General features: G+C 36.3%; 1 protein-coding gene across 8 annotated transcripts in view; it reads right to left on the reverse strand.

Moving 5' to 3' along the window:
• The window catches only part of RBMS3 (RNA binding motif single stranded interacting protein 3), a 1,708,877-nt gene that overhangs the window by 115,616 nt on the left and 1,577,109 nt on the right, over positions 1-16,152 (reverse strand). For 7 of the 8 annotated variants that reach the window (XM_055284824.2, XM_055284838.2, XM_055284851.2 and 4 more), the window contains 2 exons: positions 4,103-4,199; positions 1,799-1,849 (listed from right to left, as the gene is read on the reverse strand). In XM_055284824.2, coding sequence (XP_055140799.2) covers positions 1,799-1,849; positions 4,103-4,199 — 148 coding nt within the window. The remainder of the gene's footprint in view (positions 1-1,798; positions 1,850-4,102; positions 4,200-16,152) is intronic. The other variant, XM_055284857.2, reaches the window with a different exon arrangement.

The raw sequence follows: 16,152 nt of genomic DNA on the forward strand, positions 1-16,152 counted from the left end.
AAAACTTTGTAGAAGTCCTGAGCGACAGCTGAAATAAAGTCCCATACAACCATCTTCCCTGCCCCCTAATAGATCTAGAAGTACTGAAGAATCTTACATAGTTTGACATCTGGTAAAATATTCAGATTTGCCAGATGTGCACTCCTTTTGGCCACAAAGAGATGATGTTAAAACTCGGTATGAGGACTAAGTTAGTATTAGTGCTTTACGGATGAACACATTTTTTAGAAGGTGGTTGTTTCCTTCCAGAAAGTCTCCTTTTGAGAACTTGGCAGGACTTCTTTCCTTTTCTTCCGTTGGCTCTGTCTCTGCTATGCTATGTATTGCTTTGGCAGCACATACTGAATTTTACCTTATGACTTGGACAGAAAAGTGTAGCCTGGACTTGTTGCATAGTGGTATGATTCATAGAACATAGACTAGATGAACTCAGAAAGCCCTCAAGTTGTGCAAATAATAGTAAATAAAGGGATTTGCAAAATATGGTATAAAGTTCTGCTGCAGTAAACTACATATATTTTATTCTTTAAATAAAAAACTATCAAAATGTTTGGAGCAACATGAAAAGTTCCTTATTTAAAAAAATAAAATGGACACAGCTCAAATATGAAAGCCAGATTCTCTAATTTTTTGAGTCCAGGAAATGGATGTCTGTGTATTCAGCTCCCTGGTCTTTAATATATACTAACTTACTGACATTTATCTTCTAAAGGGGTTAAAATTTAGCACTGCTTCTTCCTTGTATAATGAACACATTCAATAATAATGAGGACAGTGATAATAATAATGCATAGCATGTATACTCTTTTACATTGCCTTTTACATATGATCTCTCATTTGAGCCTCACAAAAGCACTATTAAGTATACAGTGTCAGAAAAGGAAACAAATGCACAGACAGCATACCCAGAAGAGTCACCAGAGACCTTGTCACACAACTTCCAGTCTAGGGCTGTTTCCCCTGCCTCACACTCTCATGAGTGTGTTGCTATTGAAATCTCTATCTCGCACTTCTATAGAGCTAGAAACCCTGGAAGACCTAGGCAAAGATAAATGCAATCATTAGCCTTCAGTCTAGATTCTAATGCAATACGTCATACTTTTCACTTGGAATTGATGTAATGTTGTGCCATAAAATGGGAAATCTAGCAAGTAGAAAATAGAGTTTGAATATTTTGCAGAGAGAAAATTTCCACTAAAGAAAAAGAAAACTGCTCTAGTTAATTAACGTGAAAATATTTACACACCTTGCCATCTATCTATATAAATTCATCTATTAGCAGACAACTACCTTCATATTTGAAATATATTGCTTCAAGTCAAAACTTGTCTATGATACTCCAAATTGTCCCTAAAGCATATCATACTGTGGCCAAAGAGAGAAAAGCATATCAGAAAGAGAAGGGAAACAAAGAGTTTCCTTGTAGAATAAATTTAATTGTCTGGAGTTCTGAGTTCCTGCATAAAGCAGAAATTCCTCATGCATAAGAAGTGGTAGACTCAGCTTGAATGGTTGATTGCTATTTCCTCTAATAAAGTTTCCATGCATTCTCTCTCTCTCTCTCACTCTCTTGCTTTTTCACCCTCTCTCTTTATTTGATTCTATGTCTATGTCGATCTCTAGCTATCTGTTGTACATGCTTTTGTAGAATTTCAGGAACAGCTTTTTATCTGGAGAATATGGCTGCCTGAACGAGTTACATAATATAACAAAAGCTTTACCCCAAAGCTTCTATGCATTCCAAAAGCTTGTACTTGGATAATAGAAATATTAGCCTCAGGTGACTGAGAACACTTACTGTTGGTTGCATAACGTATGGCGGATGAGGCATCCATGAAGTACTCTGGACCTATGCATCAAACAGCATTTATTAGCACAAAGCAATCATAGAGAGAACTTGGTTCTTGTGTTCAGTGGAGTCACACTAGGTCATAGGAAAGTGGAGTCCACCTGACTTTACAGTTAATTCGTGCTCAAAACCAAGGGTAAAAAGGGAATTCTTGGACTTGATTAAATTGGTCCCTGAAACAAGGTAAAAGGTAAAGCAACTTCCCATATCAATGGAGCTGACTTCAGTGCCCACATGGCCCAGGCTGGGTCTTGGAGCATATTTTGAGGCTGATGTTGAAGACTAAAGTTTTAGGAGGCCTCAGAGACCATATGAAGATCAGCTCTCAGGGATGTCCTGGCAAGTAATGAAGGAAGCAAGAGTTGACTGCTAAGACTTTCTCTTTTTCTGTCATCAGTTGTAACTTCAAATGCTCAAGTGATCCCGTTTTAGAAATATGTCCAAGTGGTAAAAGTTGTGGTAAGAGCTAAAGAGATAAACCAAAAATTTGGGGCGGTTATTTAGGTTTAACCCAAGTTAAGCGAGTTTGTAATTATTTTCTCTCATGGTAATTGGTACAACAAATAAAAGTGAGTACGTCAGCCAGCCAACTATTCTCAAATGTACCACGTGTCAGCCAAATGAAAAAGTCAGCCCGTATAATAAGCTGAATGTAACGTGGAGAACTCAGAAGATTTTTTTTATATACTCACACACACAGAATTGCCAAAACACTTTGGATTGAAAAAAACCTGGTGAAAGGTGAGAATCAACAACATAGATCATTACTGTAATCTCTTCTTTTGAGAAAAGGGAGCTAGAGTTAAATTCCACTTATGAGCCCTCCCAAGTAAAATCACTCTTCAGTGAATATTTTATTCATGTCACTGAAGTGCTCTACACTGTGGCTTAATGGGTGGTCTTGGCTGGAACAGAGGCCAAGAATAGAAAAAAAAAAAAAAAGGAAACACCCACACACACACACACACACACACACACACATACACGCACATTACAACCAGGCAGGCCTGCAGGAAGAACAAAAACTGAACAGAACCTGCACATAGCCTCATGGGTCCCAAGGAAAGGCAATTAAGAAATCAGCCATTCAGAGACCATCTAATGTAATTCAAGTGAAAATCTATTCCATTTGCCCATGGATATGTTTCAAGAATCTGAGTGCAGAAAAAGAAAGAAAATGATTTGCTTCGGGGGGAATCAGTTAAGGAAAAGTGCACATAGTCTTAAGTTTGATTCTCTGACAGCTGGGATATCCTGAAATGAAGTATATAGTGACTGAACAAGGCAAAACTTCACTGAATTAATAGCATCAGCATCATTACAGTTTTACTCATTATGTAACATCCACCCCCACCAGCAGCAAAATTCAAGAAGCACATGCATACACACGCTTGCATTCTCTCTTTCTCTTTCTCCCTCCAAACTTTTAAGAAATGACGCTAGACACTTTCTACATGCAGCATATATACAGGCATTTTCTAATTAGAATTGGAAGAACTGTTTGAAAAACAATATTAGGTAGAGGGGAGATTAATATCACATATGTAATAACTCAGAGGAATAAAATAAGGAGTATTGTTTGAGGGAGAAGTGTGACTATTTTAATCCACCTATGCGCTTGGAATTAACTGGCTATAATATCTAGCTGAGGACACACATTGAGTCTCAGACTTTCCAGCATTTCAATCTGCGGAACCCCTGAGGTCTCTTTTGGTCTCACTGGAACTGAGAATGAAATAAGAGCAGGGAATAGGAACAACTTTTTACCACTTTGATAATTTCTTCTGTTTCTTGGGAAGTATGATTTAACATCTATCTGTGTAGCTTTACCAGGACAACCATGACAAAATGAGATGACAGTGATAAAATATCCTGGAGTGAGTGAAGGAATTGCTAGAAATATGCTTTTAGAAAAGACACGATAGGGAACATGAACAAACAAAATAACAGACAACAAACAAAATAATTTCCCAGTGGTGAGAGAGCTGTATTAAGGTTAGTTGGAAAGTAGCATAATCATGAAAACTCAGCAGGAAGAATGAAAAGCGTAGTGGATTTTTATTATCCAGTGAATTGATGCAAACAGGCTCTTGAAAGTATAGGCTAACTCATAACTTGAGTATTATTACATTAAGATGTGATTAAAGTGTATGAGAATTTTTTTTCTTTTCATTCTACGGTGTCCTTTTTGCCTCTAAATAGTGTATTACTGCAAGAAAGATATCTCCTAAGGTGCAGGTAAATTGGACATACCTGGTATGTGGAGACAGGGGAAGCAGCAATGAATGGCGTGATAGATGTCTGTGGAATCATGCGGTTGGTTGCAATACTGTACGGTGAAGAATAAAATCTGCAAACAGAAAACAAAAAAAAGAAGATTCACGAAGCTGCTACATGCCTGGCCTCTAATCAAATGCTATCAAGTACCTATGGGAAAGACATATTTCCACCCGCACGTTTTTCCATCAACCATTAACAGGAACGTCCAGGAGATCTGCATTATTTGATTCCACTAAGAGAAATAAGTAGCTCTGAATGAAATGACTTTGTGTCATCTTATAAAATTAGCTGCACAAAATCTTTCTTATGCCAGATAAGTTTAATACTGCCTCCCACCAGCAGGAGGAGAAAAGCCATGAGTGTTGTTTAAAAGGCTTTGAAAGGAAGACAAAATGAAAGCACCAAGCTTTACAAAAGTGACTGATGTTACAAATACAGGAACTGCATCTATGTCTTCAGTCAGGAAACAAAGACCAGTTCCTAGAAAGTTAAGGATATTTTGTGTTAGGCATAGGTCCATGCCCTCATGCAGAAAATACTTTCTCCATGAAAAGAGAAGCAACAGGACAATTTGTATCGAGGTTGGAATAGGAATGTTTTCTGGATTAAGTCAAGGCACTGGCAGAGACACTGAACCTGTATGATATGCTCCTATAGACTCTGTAAAAAGCACTGAATTTTCTAGTCCTCCAGAGCCGCTCATTGAACAATCGTAGAATGCTATAAGATCAGGAATTCACAAATCAGAGGAGGGATGATTCTTCTTGAGATCTATTAAAGAGTAGCTTCTGGATATGAAAATCAGTGAAATGTCCATTTCTGCTCAGACTATACTGTAGAGTCCATGAGTTATCGAATGCTCAAATCCTTCAGCAGAATTTAAATTGTGTTTCCCCCATGTCTTACTTGTAAGTGAAAGGTTAGAGTGGCCAGCCACAGAACAGACAAAACCAGGTTGCCTGAGATGGAGTATGTCAGCGATGTGAGGATAGGTTGGAAAAATGCATGTGAGAAATAATGGTATAATTCTTTTGCTTTATTGTACTTTAAGCGAAACTCAATTACTATGGTTTTTTTTTTAATAGTATGACTGAGCTTGGAATTTATGGGACAAAGACTTCATCCAACCTCAGGGGTCACTGATATTTCAAATAGAGATTTTCATGAGTTGCCTTTCTAAGAAAGCATCCCATGACACTCCCATTAAATATGGGAGGACTAGAATTCAAGGTTGTCAGGATTCAAGGAATAAATTCTTTAAGCTTATTTTCTATAAAAGTCTTCAAGCAAAAATATAGTCTTAAATGTACTTAAATTATAGTCTTAAATATACTTTAACTCTTAACAATGATTTGATAAGATCATACTCTTTTGGGTAAAAAAAAAATAGTGTAGATGAAAAAAATTATCCCATCATACATTACACTATTACTATCCATACTCACCAGACCCTTAAATTTATAGTTGTGATGTTTAAAAGAAGCCACTGACTATATACCTGATATAATGACAAAAAGGGATAATACAAAGTTGTTTTTTTTTTTTAAAGACAATACTAACAGCTGACAAGGAGGCAGAGAAAGTGGAATTCTCATTCAATGTTAGTGGGAAAGAAAACCTTACACCCATTTTGGAAAACAGCTTTGCAGTTTCTTTTAAAGTTAAACGTACACTTTCCCTATGGCCCAGCAATCCTACTTCTCCGTACTAACCAAAATTAAATAAAAACTTTTGTTTATGGAAAAACTTTAATCCAAATGTTTATACAAACTTTATTCATGCTTGCCCCAAACTGGAAGTAACCCAAGTGTGCTTCCTCTGAATTAATAAACTGTGGCACATCCATACAATGGAACACAACTTAGCAATAAAAAGAAAATAACTACTGAAATATTCAACATGATGAATCTCAAGTAAATTTTGCTAAATGGAAGAAGTCAGACTCAAAAGGGTATGTACTATATAATTTCATTTATATCACACTAGGGAAAAGGCAAAACTATAGAGGGGTGGAGGAAGGGGTTGATTCCAAATGAGCACGAGGGAATTTGAGGAAGGCAGATATCTGTTCTACATCTTGATCGTGGTGGTGTTTACATGATTGTATGTGTTTGTCAGAATCATAGAACTGTGCACTAAAGAGAGTGAATATACTGTATGTAAATTACATCTACTAAACCTGATTTTTTTTAAAAAAGATAATTACTATATAAGAAAACATTCATCTTTCCATTTGAAAAAATTATTGAACATTTACTATGTCTAACACAGACGAGTAAGACTCTAAAATGCCCCTTTGAGTTTCTCTATTTAGTCACTTAAATTATACTGTATTTGTGTATTAATCAGCCTAAAGCTCTCCATAGGCTTTCCATTGCAATGTGAACAAATGTTCACTCCTTGCACCAGCTAGCACCATCAGGCTATTGCCTACTTCTCTGATATTGTTTTCTTAACCCTTTCTCCATAGCTGACTAGGATTCAACCAAACTGACTTTCTTCTGTCCTGTGATTTCATCATTCTCACTCTCATCTCTACACTGAACTTGAAATTCTCTCTACCTAAAATGCTTGCTTCTCCAAAGTTTTATAAGGCTGCCTCTTCTTCATTTCTGGTCTCATTCAGCTGTCCCTTTTTCAGAGAGCATTGTAGCTAAATTAGCAACTGCCATGTCTGCCCCAGTTGTTTTCTATCCCTTTCTCTTGATTTATTTGTGTAGTTCTCTTATCATTATCTGAAATGGTAATTTAAAAAATTATTTTTATATGTTATGGACTGAATGTTTGTGACCCCCTAAATTTACGTGCTGAAGCTCTAACCCCTACTGTGGTTGTATTTGGAGATGGGGGGTCTAAGGAAGTAACTGGGGTTAAATGAGGACATAAGGGTGGGGCCTTAATGAAATAGGATTAGTGTTCTTTTAAGAAGATACATCAGACAGCTCACTCAGGCTCTCTCACACGCACACACTGAGGAAAGGCCGTGTAAGGACATAACAAGATGATAGCTCCAGGAGTTTGAGACCAGTCTGAACAACATGGTGAGACCCCATCTCTATAAAAACACAAAAATTAGCTGGGCATGGTGGTGCATGTCTGTATTCCCTTCTACTTGGGAGGTGAAGTGGGAAGATCATTTAAATCCAGGAGATAGAGGCCGCAGTGAGCCATGAATGTGCTATTGCACTCCAGCCTGGGCAAGAGTGAGACCTTTTCTCAAAAACCAAACAAACAAACAAACAAACAAACAAACGAAAAAGATGGCAGCCATCTACAATCAGGGGAAGAGAGCCTTTATCAGAATCGGCTACATTGATCTTGAATTTCTACCATTCAGAACTGAGTGTTTAAGCCACCAACTCAATCAAGCCACTTTGTTATGGCAGCCTGAACTGACGAATACAATGTATTTATTGACTATTTCTCATTCTAGAATGTCAGCTCCAAGGGGGTTGGGCGTATATCAGTATTGTTGTCTAGAACAGAGCCTGGGAGATAGTAGATACTTGATAACTCTATGTTGAATGAATGAATGAATAAATGCAGAGCAGCTTATGGAATTCAGTAGTGATTACCATACAGGAAGATCAATACGAGGGTGGCAGGACCATAGGAGAAAGGTCCCTGAAAGAGGTAGGAAGCTGAGGAATGAGAGCCCAGAGAAGATGGTCCAATATCACGTATTAAATGCTAAGTGGAAGCTTAAATAATATACCAACTTTCTAAGCGTGCCCGGGCATTAGAAACTAGAAAAAAGACAGTCCTTTTCTATGAAAATCAAGGTTTGCATTTGAAAATTCCTTCTAGCTCTTATCTTTGACAGATCTTATTTGTGAGGCAGTGAACAGTATTTGGGGCTCATAATGACACATGGGGCACCCAAGGCCACTCAGTAAACAGTCCTCCTCATACGCCGTGCAGTGGTTTAACTTCTGGTAGAAATCCAGGTTCAGCCTCTTGTACAGACAAAGCAAACCACACATTACATTTTAGTGTGGCTGGTCGACTTTGTAAAATGCGCCAATTGGAGTATTAAAAATGAAAGCAATAAAGATTGGATTGACAGGCAAAGTTTACAGGAAATTCTATGGGGAAAACAGAGAACAGAAACATAAAGAAAGCAGCCAAGTAAATGGATACTAGCAAAAGGAACCATTGGGGGAAAATTTAATGCATTTTTGTCCTATCTGCTCTAATCCTATCCATCAAACAAGAATTACATTTCATACTTCCCAGCAAATTCCAATACTGCCACTCAAGTCAGAGAGTCTTTTAGAACTGCAAATGTTCTGGGAAGAACGGAATCGGCATACCGTCTTGATCTCCTAATTCCGGTATTCTGAAATAAGCTCTTCTCAAGTCCAAATATACACCAGATGAATTTACAGGAAACCCCTGCTTAAACCATGGCAGGAGAGGCTACTATTGCATCTGAGGCTCAGAGGTACCATATCTAAAGAAAATACTCAAGGCCAGACTCCAAGGAGAGAACTGCAGAATGTGTTTCCAAATCTCTTAGCTTTTTCTCAGTCTCTGACATGGTCAGGGTTTGAAAACATTCTCACACAGGCATCACATTAAAAATAAATACATAGATACATAGATACATACATACATACATACTTCAAGCAGATGTCATGCTATTGGGGAACTTTCTAGGCAGAATAACAAAATAAGGTAATTCTAAACATGTGAATTTATGTTTTTGTATTTGGTAATATATGCATTATGCATTATGCCTTGCAAATGTTGTTGCAGAAAATGGGAATGAGTTGTTCAACCAGTTATTTTCCTGGTAAAAGTTTACTTCTTCACCAAGATTCACAGCATTATGTATATACCAAGTGCCTCTTTTACACTGAACCCAGTGGTTCTAAGCCACAGGTGATTTTGCTCTCCAGCAGACATTTGGCAATGTCTGGAGACATTTTTTGTTATCACACCTGGAGGAGATGGGGGAGCTACTGGCATCTAGTGGGTAAAGGCCTGGGATGCTGCTAAACATGCTACAATGCATACAACAGCTCCTATGACAAATATTATCTAGTCCTGAATGTTAGTAGCATGAAGATTGAGAAACCTTGCTTAAGCACATGAGCTAGTTACTTCTGGGGTTTCTTTCACATGAACAAAATATTAAATGCCAAAGTGGATAAGAGACATTAACTAAGTATGATCCACGGAAGTCTAAGCTAGCCTTTGAAAAACTTAATATTTTCAAGGAATGCAAAGAATCACTTGGTTCTTTGGCATTAAAGGCAACTGTCCTCCAGAAATCCAGAAAATGCAAATCTAGGTCACTAATACGACATTATTTTGCCTGCAGAAAAGTCGTCTTCAGGGGATTTGGCAGTCAGTAGTAATATGGTAAAATCTTATTTCACTGACAATAAAAATAACATGAATATATCAATAACCCCAGGGTATAATTTTTTTACTGTACAAAAAACAAATCCTATTTACATATTGAAATAAACAGCACTGACTTGTGTTTCATGTCCACAGGCAATATTGTTAGGGCTGGAACCGTGAATACTATCCTCAGGGTAACACAATAGTACAAGATTAATAAGTTATTGCTCATTTTTATTGTAATACCAACGTATCCTTCACATTAGATTCCTTTCCTAGTGTAATAAGATAAGGTTTCCATATTGCTTAATACCAAATGCCCACATAAAGCAGCCAGCAAACCAATGCTATAGAAAACATTCTTTTTCACATCTCCCCCAAGAATATATTTTATTCAAATAAAACAATCCAAGAGGCTTTTATACAGCAGCTCTCAATGAAAAGGGCACAGGCAAGATGAGATTTTGAATATGGGAGGGAATATTTCCCACCTCCCCTGCTCATCTTTGAAAGGGATGGAGTTTCATATTGGATTGCTAAAAGAGCAATAGGGCAATAGTAAAAACAAATTAGAGTTTTACCAGATAGCTCTAAGAGAATGGACATTTTTATTCTTGTAAGTTAGCCTGCAGTAAAAAGTACTAAGATTTTTACTCTTCTATTTTGACACAGACACTTCTTCACTCTACCCTTCAGAGTCCTAGATAAAAGTGATATTGATCTAATTTTTAGGTGATAACTTGGATAGATTCAGGCAGATGACAGAACTGACATTTTCTACTGCCTAAATGCAAACAGCACAGATTCACCATGGTGTAGCTATGAACTATTTGTTCTTCCTTAGCTAACAATCAAGCTAACTTTGGGAGTCTTTTAGTTTCATGTTTCTGTATTAATGTGAAGGTTAGGAGATACAGACCATTTAACTCTTTACACAATTTAACCTACTAGCTACAACTCAGACACATACTTGCTTAAGATACTAAAAAAGCCCTATGGCTTAGTTTACAGTTACAGGATTCCATAGGATCACAAAACATGTCATTTAGCTAGGATATGGCACCTCTCTAAGAGGAAAAGCTCATGTCACCGCACTATCAAGAAGCCTTCCCAATTCCTTATCAGAACACAACTGCCTCTCCTCCACGGTCCTATGGAAATAGTTTGCTTTATTTTTCTTTTTGAAAAAAATAAATGAAAAGGTACATGGTGAAAGATAAGTTTCCCTCTCACCCTATTTCCCACTACTCTGTTGGCCCTTCCCAGAGAATCACCATCGTGCTTTCTTGTGTACTCCTTCGGAAACATTTTATACATATAAAAGTGAATATATACATATGTCTTTTAGTACTTTGTGGTTTAATCGCAATAGTTTTGCATTCTATCTCCTATTAGAATTGTATATATGTCCATTGTTCCTAATATGATGTTAGCATTTTCTTTTTTCTAATTTTAAACTGTACTATAGATAGAAAGTTGAAAAAAATTGTTAAGCTTATTGACCTCAAGTGAATCAGCATTAAGCAATGTTGAACAGTAATAACTGGATTGGAGTAAGTTGCAATTACATCTTTGGATACCCTGTGTTCTATGTAAAATGGGACCAGGCCCTTCTCTACAGTAATATTTATCTTCCTGTTAGGTTACTTATCTGTAAGTTATATTTGATGGCTAAATTGAATACAGCAATGTGAATGAGGAATAATATACTTTATTATGGACACTTGACACTTATGTTAGGCTCCTTGGTATGTTGAGTAAGTTGTTTAAATCAGCTTCCACACCTCTAAGCGACATGTCCCAATGTTAACTCAAGAAACAGTATATATTTGTGTGACATCTCACATGCATAGAGATGGTTGTTCTACTGGTGTCCTACTACTGGGAATGTTACCATATAAAGGCAATGAAACCAGAGATAAGCAAAACAGTTTAAAAATAATTTCCATAAAGAAGTATCAAATAAATAAGATTAATTAGCTACAATCCTCCTATTTCTTTAATTTCCGAATGTAAAATTTCTATCGCTTTGTTGCCAACAACACAATAGATAGTCCAAGCCTTCCAAAATTCCATCTTTCGCTCAAGACAGAGAAACTCATGGGTAGTTTGGCTGCTTTGGGTGAAACTAGAGGTAATATTTTAGGAGAATTAGGTTAAGATGTTACATGGGGACAGACTGACTTGATGGCTGGGGAGGAGGATGGTTTCCCTGATGTCAACTTGCTGGAGCCAAGCAGATGTCATCTGTCACATTTCCTAATCCTGATTTAGCATTCACAATACTGGGTTAAACAGTCTATGAAAATGAATAAGATATGGTGCCTATCTTCACTGAGTTATATTCTAGCAGGGAACTATTATACATATGGGTATCAAGAGGTACCTAATAAAAAGGACTAAATGTCAAACCTATCGTGGAAAGGCCAAACATAGGTCAACAATAATGTCAACATTTACATTGATGATTATGTTGTACCACACCAGGTTCCTTTAATCTTTACAAAGTCTTATGGAAGGTACTGATATTATTATCTTTATTTAACAGAGGAAGAAACTAAAGTATGGACAATGGGTCCATAATCACACATCTGGCAAATGACAGAGTTTGGATGCATCCCTGGGCAGGATGATTCTGAAGCTTTCACTCTTAACCATTGCTTAAACTGTTTTTCTTATGACTAATAGCATAACTAGCTCTGCCTGGTATGATTTAATGATGTTCTTGAAATGAAAACAATATTTTAAAAAAGTATATTATTACATAGTTACTGATACCCATATCTATATGGTGTGTGTGCATGTGTATGTGTGTGGTGGTGGGGTCATGGGGAGTGAATTTTACCATATGGGAACTCAGGCAGAGACAATTCCACGTTCAATAAGACACAGAGGTAAAAAATAGCATGGGATGTTCCAAGAATCACAGACGGTCCAGTTCAGGTGCAGTTACCAAATTATGAAGTTCTGTTCGTACTATCTGGGGAAGTTTGAGTGTTGTTCTGTAGTTAGTAAAGGCTACATAATACTTTAAACCAGGTAGGTTGGTGATTTCTGTAGTTACATTTGCTTAAAAATTATTCAAAAATTAATGTGAAAATTGTTTGTGGGGGGAGGTATATTAAAGGATGTAAAAAGCTTAGTATAGGTAGGAAATGGTAATTGAATAAATTCAACCAGTGGCAGGGAGGAAGGGCTGGGTTGAAGATATACATCAGATATAGATTGCAAAAATCTTAATGACCAGTTTCATTGTGAAGAATGTAGGATAAGAAAGAGTCCAAAGGAGTGGAGATCATAACCTAAATGGCTTTAGGGAATTTAAAACAAAGGAAAACAAAATTTGATATGTGTGTTTTGTTTGAATTTGTATAGTTTGTATTACAAAATATTGATAAGGATAATGGCCTCAGTTTGGGACAATGACATAGTAGCAATACCTAGTAAGCTAAACCACAGGTCATTGATCTCTGAAGCTAGTTACACACTTGAAGTATAGACTTTCTTTCCTGAAAGAGAGGTAGATGAGAGCAACTGGAGAGAAGAAAGCAAGTGAGAAAAGACCAAACCCTGAGTAAGATAAGTAAAAGTGGGTAGAAATATTTGGTGCCCAGGAAGTATTGAAGAGAGGGACTGGTGCTACCATTAGCAGCAAGACAAGAAAATAAAGTGAGGAAAGATAATATGCCCAATTGCAATGGACTAAAATTATTTATTATATGATATTAGAGATACGGGATTAGATAATATAATATGAGATAATATAATAGTATATAAACTCTCTTGATTTGGATATCTTTAGCATCTTAACTAAAGTTTGTTTCTTGAGGAAAATATTCATTGTTGTAAATATCTAACTGGGTAGTGGCAGAGGGTGAACCATTTTTGCAACTGCTCAAATAGTTTAAAGGATACAATGTTATATTGTTAATATAAGGTATAGATAAAGACATTTCATATTTCAGGTGATTTAAGGTTGACAGATGTACCTGCAGCAACTCCAATATGGTCCAGGAGTGGTAACCTGAAATGTGAGGTGGAGGCTTTGAGGAAAAAAGAGAAATGTTCACTGTGTTCTAGGCTGTCCTCGCTGCCTTGAAAATTGCACTGCCCAAAGTGCACGTTTGATTTCTCAGATTAGGAGTTGAAACCTTGATTTATTTTCTATATCGATTTGTAATAATTAAGCGTGAGTATTTGGGAAATTATGCTTTGTAGAATTTTAAATTGTGTATTAGAGAATGACTGATTAAAGTCATGCATAACGAGTTATTATTCCCTAACTTCAGTTCTACATTTACCACTGACTCTTGATCTTTTTTTGTCTTAATGAGTACTAGTGAGACTTAGTGAGTCTTAGTGAGACATTAATCAGGCATGTTTGAAATTGAGCATATCATCTACATTAGTCTGTTTTCATACCACTATAAAGAACTGCCTGAAACTGGGTAATTTATAAAGGAATAGAGGATTAATTGACTCACAGCTCAGCATGGCTGGGGAGGCCACAGGAAATGGACAATCATGGCAGAAGGTGAAGGGGAAGAAAGATACCTTCTCCACAAGGCAGCAGGAAGGAATCAGTGCCAAGCAAAGGGGGATAAGCCTCTTATAAAACCATCAGATCTTGTGAGAACCCACTATCATGAGAATAGCATGGGGGAAACCACCTTCGTGATTCAATTACCTCCACCTGGTTTCTCTCTTGACACATGGGGATTATGAGGATGGCAATTCAAGATGAGATTTGGGTGGGGACACAAAGCCTAACCATATCATCATCTTTCTTCACTTTATTTCCTTGTCTTTCTGCTGATGGTACAGGGTCACTTTTGTTTCTCTTTTGCCATCAAATATAACATCCAGTTTCAGCTGGTCATTACATGTTGTCAGAGCTCAGCTCAAGGAATCACTTGTTTAGAGAAGTTTTAACCACTCAAGCAAGACTAGACCATTCATAACACCCTGCAATTCACCATTAGGTGCTTATGGTATATAAGTAATAAAATACTTTTAATGTTGATTTTCTTTGCTACAATGTAGATGAATAAAGACTGGGTGTGTCTTATTCACCAGTATGTCCCCAACCCTTGATGGAGAACCCTGAATGTAGGATTGTTTGATGGTCACTTGCTTAATGCATGATTGAAAAGTTTCTTCAGGTTGTTTCTCCTTCTGGTTTCTTTCTTCCATTCATACATTGGCCACTCCAGAACAAACTCTTACACTTCTATAACTGTACTATTTTAATATCCTCTTAATGATGCTTCCTACTAAGAGGATTTTCCTGCTCCAATATAGTCTTCATTATTTATATTACACCACTCTGTTGCTAAAAAAAAAAAATAATTACTCCCCAGGCTTATGAAGTAAAAACCAAATACTTGAACTTCCAAATCTGACACCAAAACAACTTTTTAAACTTATTAAGCTCCTTCGCAAGAAACGTTCACCCCAGTAAAACTTGTTGGCTTATTAATCTCTACAAATTCCACTTCCATTCATACCAGTTCACTTTCTCAATAAGCATCTTTCCCTATGTCTACCCTTGATAAACTAAGTCATCCTGGATAATCTATGCCAAATCTCATTGCGTCCATATAGCCTTCCCTTTGTCCTAGCTGGACAAAGACAGCAGGCTCTATTTAGTGTTACCGACTGGCATTTGATTCCCAGCTCTACCTCGGACTACATGGCCTCATTTTCTTACCTGTAAAGCGGATATTAACACTCACCCAAAAGAATATAATAAATAAATGAAATAATCCATATAAGATATTTTGATATGACTTTTTGATTTTGCTTCAGAATCATCCAGCTGTAAAATACATTTTGGGGCAACTGAACAAAGTTGAAAAATAATCTGAATAATAGATGATATTTTGAAATTACTACTGATTTCATTTTTTGTGATGACATTTTTATCATGTGACTAATGTCTTTATTTTTGAAGATGTAAGAAGTTAGAAATATTACGATGTTTAAATTTTACTTTGATATGGTCCAGCAAAAACTATCTATATTTCTAATTAAAAATGCTTAACACAATTTTAATAATTGACTACATAATTATATATAAAAGTTAATTGTTATTTTGTTTCTATCCTTCACAATCTAAGTTTCATAAATGCAAAAACAAGTTATGTCTGGGTCACTGCTGCATCCCTCATCCTTGGCATACAGCCTTGGGCAACAAGGTACATTTTACAAGTAGATACATAGATAAATACTATAGACAAGTAGATATGTATATACATACATAATACATACTCTAGATAGGTAGATACATATGTATATATAAAACACACATGTGCATACATATGCATGCATGTAAAATATTATAAAATATGAATATTTATTGAATCCAATTACTGGGCATACAGGTATTTTTTGAACTATTGTTTCTATTTTCCTTTGTACAAATTTCCAATATAAATTTATAATTGTAATCATATGTATTCATTTGAAACCATGTGCCACTAAATTACAAATACAAAGTGCCTTGCACATAATATGTGTTCAATAAATGTCATTCCTATTATAACATCTATTTTCAGTCACTATCACTTAATATATAATGCCTTATTTTTTACTTTTTGAGTTAATTATTTATCTCCAACTATATAACATAATTCTAGAGGACTTTCTTCTCCATATCTTTACTTCTTTCT

This window comes from Symphalangus syndactylus, chromosome 1 (genome assembly GCF_028878055.3).
Source record: "Symphalangus syndactylus isolate Jambi chromosome 1, NHGRI_mSymSyn1-v2.1_pri, whole genome shotgun sequence".
NCBI classification, from domain to species: domain Eukaryota; kingdom Metazoa; phylum Chordata; class Mammalia; order Primates; family Hylobatidae; genus Symphalangus; species Symphalangus syndactylus.